This window comes from Castanea sativa, chromosome 8 (assembly GCF_040712315.1).
Source record: "Castanea sativa cultivar Marrone di Chiusa Pesio chromosome 8, ASM4071231v1".
Classification (NCBI taxonomy): Eukaryota; Viridiplantae; Streptophyta; class Magnoliopsida; order Fagales; family Fagaceae; genus Castanea; species Castanea sativa.
Window position 1 is genome coordinate 50,067,504 of NC_134020.1, and position 7,331 is coordinate 50,074,834.

The 7,331-nt window shown below is 31.9% G+C and overlaps 2 protein-coding genes across 2 annotated transcripts; both read left to right on the forward strand.

Annotated features, from left to right (window-relative positions):
- The first annotated feature begins 949 nt into the window (after nt 1-949).
- Nucleotides 950-6,735, forward strand: LOC142607744 (non-cyanogenic beta-glucosidase-like). Its single transcript, XM_075779353.1, has 13 exons — nt 950-1,130; nt 1,246-1,315; nt 2,707-2,765; nt 2,991-3,066; nt 3,196-3,273; nt 3,363-3,450; nt 3,979-4,234; nt 4,604-4,719; nt 4,968-5,185; nt 5,283-5,314; nt 5,763-5,865; nt 5,953-6,061; nt 6,235-6,735. Exons 1-6 carry the CDS (start codon nt 975-977, stop codon nt 3,434-3,436), a joined length of 513 nt encoding a protein of 170 aa, XP_075635468.1. The 5' UTR covers nt 950-974; the 3' UTR covers nt 3,437-3,450; nt 3,979-4,234; nt 4,604-4,719; nt 4,968-5,185; nt 5,283-5,314; nt 5,763-5,865; nt 5,953-6,061; nt 6,235-6,735.
- On the forward strand, nt 3,996-6,403 carry LOC142606492 (beta-glucosidase 12-like). Its single transcript, XM_075777831.1, has 6 exons — nt 3,996-4,030; nt 4,072-4,234; nt 4,604-4,719; nt 4,968-5,185; nt 5,953-6,061; nt 6,235-6,403. The coding sequence occupies exons 1-6, from the start codon at nt 3,996-3,998 to the stop codon at nt 6,401-6,403; spliced, it is 810 nt and encodes a 269-aa protein (XP_075633946.1).
- Nucleotides 6,736-7,331: the final 596 nt, after the last annotated feature.

The following is a 7,331-nucleotide window of genomic DNA, read 5'->3' on the forward strand; positions in this document are numbered from 1 at the left end:
TGTGTGTGTGTTTCTCAACAAAAAAAAAAAAAAAAAAAAAAAAAAATTTATTCATCTATTAAATTCTGTACATGATTCTCTAAAAAAAGAAATTCTAAGCCATGCTTGTATAAAATGCTTTACAAATAAAGTTCATTAAGATATTGTTAACAAAAAAAAAAAAAAACCATTTTAATTTTTAATTGTATTATTATTTTTAGTTACATTGAAAGAATTTAATGTAAACAGGAGGTATTTTTTTTTTTTTTGTTAAATTACAACTTACACACATGTGATTTGGCTGAAATTTAACTTGCTTACTTGGGTTTAAAATTTGACACTCAAGTATTACTTACTTGAGGTTTGACCAAAATTTAACTTGCCTACTTGTGGTTTGAAATTCCATAATGCATACAAGTGTTTCGATGAAAAGTTTTTGATCTTGTATTTTTATTTTATTTTTGTATTTTTGGAGGAGAGAAACATAAAAGTGGAGCAAAATTATATGTTTAACTCTATTTTGCTAACCCCAGGTGAGTAAAGTATCAAATTTCAAATCACAGATTGACAACTTAAATTTTGACTAAACTATAAATGAGTAGGGGGTGTTTGGCAAGTGTGTTCAAACACACAACTTCACATTTTAAACAGTATTATACACATTTTCACTCACATGTATATAAAAAACACTCAAACAACATAACTTAAACTACTCTACCAAACACCTCCTAAATTGTAATTTTTCCTCTTTTTTTTTTTTTTTTTTTTGATTTTCTTGAGAAGATAAACAGGAGGTTATTAATTGACAGTGATTTTATTAAAAAAGCCATATAATCATTTCAAGTGCTGATAAGTTTTACTGTGTACCATCGCCTGTCCTTTTCCTAGTTTCTTTTTTCTTTTTCATTTTTCCCAGTTCCGTAATCATTTCGATAATATATTGCTACTCTATAACAGGCCATATGGTGGTACCTAGAATAACCAAGATATCAGTTATGGAGTTTCAAGGCTATAAACTCTTAGGCTTCCTACTTCTGCTTGGCTCTTTGAGTCATAGCACTGCTATTGCACCAAGAAATGTCACTGCTTCACTCAACCGGAACAGTTTTCCGGCCGGTTTCATTTTTGGGACAGCGTCGGCTTCTTACCAGGTAAGTCCTTGGTTTTGCACATGTTTGTATAATATCTAATGGAGTTTTGCTTCAAGTGTCCTGAGAGTCTGAGATAATATGCATAACGTATATGTGATGTGTGTTTGAATTTCAGTATGAAGGTGCAGCAAAGGAAGGAGGTAAAGGACCAAGTATATGGGATACTTACACCCATAAATATCCAGGTGTCTCTCTCTCTCTCTCTCCACTCACACTACACATATGCTTACCCTCTATCTCTAAAAGTTACGCACTGACCTCATGATTCACACCATGTGTAATAAACACTACCTACGATAAATAAGTTCATTTCATTTTTTGAGTAAAATACTGAAATTATTCTGAGGTTTGAGTTAACGCTAAGTATTATTAATTTTTTTTTTCAAATATATTGAATTTTCTCCCTTACACAAAACTCACTTAACAGTTAACATCATTGAAAAATTATGTTGTTCTTCTAGCTTCCTTCCTCATCTCTAGATACTATTTATTTACCATGACTACCCAAACACTTTCGCGATCATATAATTGCCACAATATAGTCATTTGTAAGAGTAGGGTTATGGAAGGAAAGTCTTTATGATCCATTACACTCGTGAATTTAAGAATTGTTAGTTCAAGTAGTGACAAGTCTAATTATTGCTCAAACAGTCCTACACTCTCACGTCATACAAGAGTAAAGATTAAGTGGGTGAATATAGAGACTACATGCACAAACTTTCTTTAATTTTTGAAAAAGTCTGGTGTTACAATTTGTGACACAACTCGTTCATGTGGCGAGTTGTAATTGGTGGAAGGGTGTCTTCACATGGACTCATTTTTTGTTTTATATGTTTTTGCTAAAACAAAAAAGCTTTGACTTTAAGGAGAAATAGATTTACAGAAATCAAACCATGTGGTTTCAGCAGCTTTAGGGGGAGAAGAGGACATAGATGAAAGCTGCGAAATTGCATTTCTTCTAAATTGCTGTAATAAAATTTCGATAAGTACTTCTCCGTTGAACCAAATTTTTTTAGACCGGACAAAATTGACACTAACCCGATAAAAAAAGAGTATGGATAAGAATATTTGGACTCATGAGGAAGTTTGAAACCGACCCGTGGATCACATGAGTTGGCCTACTTTATTTCAAATGGATTTTTTAAATAATTTAATTTAGTTTAATTTTTTTTGTTTTTTCTGAGTCTGTGTTAAATGTTAATCCTATCTCACATTTTCACTGTTTGTTGGTTTCGTTATTTCCTATTTTTTGCCTTGCCTATGTTTTGTTTTTCTCACAAAAACTTAAAAATTCTTTTTTCACACTTTAAAGTTCACCTATAAATGTGTAAATAAAAGAATTTATGCATTATTTAACTTTTGTTATGAGTATTTTTGTTTTTTATTTTATGTGTATTTGTTCTCTTGTTAGCATTGAAAGGAAGATAAATACAATATTAAAGTGATTCTTTTTTAAGTATTATTAATTTTGGCTTATAAAAAAAGAGAGAGGATCATATCGAGTTTACTTGTGCCTCAAAGTAAGGCATAACAAAATTTACATCTTCTAAATATAAGATTTGTGATGAAATTACAGATAAGATAGCAGATGGAAGTAATGGAGATGTAGCTGTGGATCAGTATCATCGCTACAAGGTACATGAACTGATGAACATAACATAAAATGAAAATGAAGCCTCACCCATACGTGTTTGGAATTTTTTGAAGTTTTAGGGTCCATCCTGCTTACAAAATTTGATTATTCCAAATATTGAGCCAAACTAATAATTACAAACCGGAAAGGAACTTAAACTATTTTTGGTAAATATTTATTTATTTATTTATTTATATTATTTTATTTTATTTTATTTTTTCTTTTAGGAAGACGTAGGGATTATGAAAGAGATGAATTTAGATGCATACAGGTTCTCAATCTCATGGCCCCGAATTTTACCAAGTAAGATTATTTGCATTAATATTTACTTTGAGATTTATGAGGTATAATTGAGTATACATGAGGGACTTGAATCAATATAATTATGCCCTTCTATGTTCCAAACAATTTTATCATGGGGTCTAATTTCAGAAGGAAAACTTAGTGGCGGTATAAATAGAGAAGGAATTAAGTACTACAGCAACCTTATCAATGAGCTTCTAGGAAAAGGTCAAGATTCAATCTTAAAATTTCATCATATCATCAACTTATTTCACTTTTATAATTCATGATTTAATTTTTTCCATTAATGAATGCAGGTTTAAAGCCCTTTGTGACAATTTTCCATTGGGATCTTCCCCAAGCCTTAGAAGATGAGTACGGTGGTTTCTAAAGTCCCCACATTGTGTAAGTGACTGAGTTACCAAATTAATAATCTGCTCACCTCTTCTCCATCCGTTTATAGACTTTTTACATACAGTTATCATATCATAACTAATATTCAAATGACTCCCATTTCTAGAATAAAAGAAAAAATATTGAGGACCCATAAGGATACTAAGTGAATTTAATTATTTAACTATTATTTTAACACTCTTAGAGTTTAAGTAATAACTAAATGGTAATGACATATTTTATGGTATCTTATGTCTATGATTCAGACTCCATCTCCCTTTTCCATGCTATCTATCTATCTCAAAAAAAAACCAAAAAAAAAAAAAAAATCTGCTCTCTTTTGGTCTTAGACTCACCTTTGTTAGGTGGGGCACAATGTGGGGTGGAGCATAACATAAGAGACTAAAGCAGAGATAGGTTCAATCTCAATGTCATGATAAAATAAATAAATTACAATTTGTCTCAAAAGGTTAAACTACTAAGGAAAAAAATTAATTTAATTATTTAATGATTATTCTAACATACACGTCTAATATTTAGGGATGATTTTCGGGACTATGCGGAACTTTGCTTCAAGGAGTTTGGTGATCGGGTAAAGCATTGGATCACACTAAATGAGCCACATACCTTCAGCAATGGTGGTTATGTAACAGGGCAGTTAGCACCTGGTCGATGTTCTGCTTGGCAAAATCTAAATTGCACTGGGGGGAATTCAGGAACAGAGCCATATTTGGTGACACACCACCAGCTGCTTGCTCATGCAGTTGCGGTTAAAGTGTACAAGCAAAAATATCAGGTTTGACTTATCAAACTTTAAAATAAAGAAACCAAATATTTCCATGTTATTACTCTAAAAAGATACTCATTGCACATGATATAATGAGTATCTCTTAGACCACATGAATGTCAATTTCTAAATATGATTTAAGTTAAGTTTGGTTAAATTAACTAATAAAGTCTCTTACCATCGAATAAGAGATCTAAGATTTGAATCCTGCCTATACTAAAAATCAAATGGTGTCTTAGTTGATGATATGAGCAATCATAATGAAATTGATACCATAGGTTAAAATTTTAATGCATCTATCAAAATACTTTGATAAATATAGAAAATCTCAAGCATAAGCTCTGAGTGTCTCAAAAAATGTTAACAATTCACATGCAGGCAGCACAGAAAGGTGTTATAGGGATAACACTAGTGAGTCACTGGATGGTGCCATACTCTAATGCGAACGACAACCAGAATGCGGCACAACGTGCCCTTGATTTCATGCTGGGATGGTAAGTTCTGCTTGCTGGTTTTCATTTTACATTTTATATATTTAATTTAATCCTTACCCTTTGACAAACTTAAATATTTCTACCTACAAAAAAAATCCCAAAAAGAACTAAATTTCTTTTTAAATTCTAATAAATATACAAAAGTTATTACATCCACATAGCTTGTACAAATTTATTCAAGTTATGTATGTACAAATTTAACAGATCAATATTTAGCATAAATGTTAAATATTCCATTGTTATTGCAGGTTTTTGGACCCATTGACAAATGGTGACTATCCACATAGCATGCGACCTCTCGTTAAAGACCGATTACCCAAGTTCACCAAAGAGCAGTCCATGCTAGTAAAAGGGTCATTTGATTTTATAGGATTAAACTACTATACTGCTTATTATGCAGCTTATGCACCTCAACCAAATGGTTTAAAAGCAAGTTACGCAACAGATTCTAGTGCTAATCTTACTGGTAAGTACAAATTCAACATTCGAAGCCATGCTTCTGAGTTTCTTATGTATCTAATATAGGAATACTAACTAGAACATATTTTTTCTTCTTTTCGCAGCTTCGCGCAATGGGAAACTCATTGGTGCTCCGGTATATGCACTAGCCAATTAAATACATGTCAACATTTTTGTTCTAGTAGTTAGAGGAAAAAAAAAGAAACAACATTTTTTTTTTAGTTTAATGAAGGTCCTTAACTATCAATTTTACCAACTCAATGCAACTCAATTTATACGACAAACAAAGTTTGGTTCTAATTTCTAAACATGTTTGAATCTATCTTTTCCAATTCATTTTGTAGAAAATTATATGACTATTTATGTCTATTATTTAAACAAGTCACATAATTCATTAAAAAATTCATATGACTAAAATTACACATGGATAGTCTCTTCAATTATTACATCATGGGTTGAGCAATATAGCATCAAACATGTATGGAACCAAAATTTGATTTTTATTTTCTTTTCTTGTATTTAAAAATTTAAGCACATCGTGTTGAGGCTTATGTAGTTACGTTAATATCCCTAAATAATTGCAGGCTGCTTCAAGTTGGCTCTATGTGTATCCTAGGGGAATTTGAGATCTTTTGCTCTACACAAAGAGGAAGTACCATAATCCACTAATTTACATCACCGAGAATGGTAATTTCCTCTAACTTATTTATTTATTTATAAGCCCAAGTTATTAGTTTTCCATTTGATGCTAAATTCTCCTAACTATATTTATAGGAGTTGATGAGTTCAATAATGCCACTTTGTCGCTTGAGGAAGCCCTTGCTGACAACCAAAGAATTGAGTATTACCATAGCCATCTTTGGTACCTTCTTAGGGCTATCAAGTAAGTACTTAACATTAACAATAGAAAGTTTGATTTACCAATGAAACAGTCTTTAAATAATATAATTATATAACAATCTAAAATAAAATAGATTTCATATCCATAGATCTCTCTCTCTCTCTCTCCCTCCCCGCAGCAATCTAACTGGCGTTGATTTCTTTTCTATGTTATAGGGATGGCGTTAATGTAAAGGGATACTTTGCCTGGTCATTGTTGGACAACTTTGAGTGGAGTTCAGGTTACACCGTTCGATTTGGAATCAACTATGTAGACTACAAAGATGGGTTAAAAAGACACCCAAAACATTCAGCCCATTGGTTCAAGAATTTTCTCAAAAAGTAGACACAAACTATGCTTGTATTATGAACTAATAATTTCTTCAAATAATAAACCGAATTAAGGCACTCCAATTGATTTGGATTTTCAATGAATTAGGGCCCGTTTGGTATAGGAGTTTAAGTAATGTTATTTGTGATTTTTTGAAATACGTGTAAGTGAAAAAGTGTGTGAAAAAGTGTGTAATGTTGTTTAAAAACTGAAAATGTGTTGTTTAACTACTCTACCAAACAAGGTCCTAATTTTGCCATCTTATACTTGTTTCTAAAGTCTTCAAGAGTGTGAGTACCTACCTAGATACTTTTGAATTATTTGTTACATTGGAATATTTATTGAAAGCTCAATTAGTGTGAAAACACTATTACTTGTTCAGACCCCAATTTTAAAATTACAGGTAGATTGCTTTTACTCTAACTTATCAAAGTGCGGAATAAGAGTAAATAAGCACAATAAACCAGTAACACTACTCTAAGCCATACTCAACCACAATAAACAATAAAAGAAAATCATAAAGAGTTGGGAGGAGATATACAAACACAAGATAAAACTAAGACGTGTTATCGAAGAGGAAACTGAAGAATTTGGTGGAAAATCTCTTCAATACCCTCCAAGTAGAAATCGATCCACTAGTGAATAAATTGGAGTACACAAATAATAAAAGACCCTCTAAGCCTAATCTACCCCATGTACTTGAGCCTTCCAAGCACCTACAACCAACGGACTTCTTGGAGTCTTGTCTTTACTAGCTTTTCGGATCCCACTATTCAGCCCGATTGCATCCGCCACTTAATGGCTCTTTCCAATGCTTTCCAAATGCACCAAAACTTGACTCAACACTCATATTGGGTGAGGTAAGTGTTTGGGATTGATAGGCCAAAAATGTATTGACCTCTTTGGCAAATTAACTAATTAATTATCCAAGTTAATTAATTAA

Excerpts from the sequence above, each read along its gene's own strand:
- LOC142606492 (XM_075777831.1), top strand. The coding sequence starts at position 3,996 with ATGCGGAACTTTGCTTCAAGGAGTTTGGTGATCGG. Across the intron at positions 4,235-4,603 it reads TGTACAAGCAAAAATATCAG|GCAGCACAGAAAGGTGTTAT; the intron begins GTTTGACTTATC and ends ATTCACATGCAG. Across the intron at positions 6,062-6,234 it reads TACCTTCTTAGGGCTATCAA|GGATGGCGTTAATGTAAAGG; the intron begins GTAAGTACTTAA and ends TCTATGTTATAG.
- LOC142607744 (XM_075779353.1), top strand. The coding sequence starts at position 975 with ATGGAGTTTCAAGGCTATAAACTCTTAGGCTTCCTACTTCTGCTTGGC. Across the intron at positions 1,131-1,245 it reads CAGCGTCGGCTTCTTACCAG|TATGAAGGTGCAGCAAAGGA; the intron begins GTAAGTCCTTGG and ends TTTGAATTTCAG. Across the intron at positions 3,274-3,362 it reads CAATGAGCTTCTAGGAAAAG|GTTTAAAGCCCTTTGTGACA; the intron begins GTCAAGATTCAA and ends TAATGAATGCAG.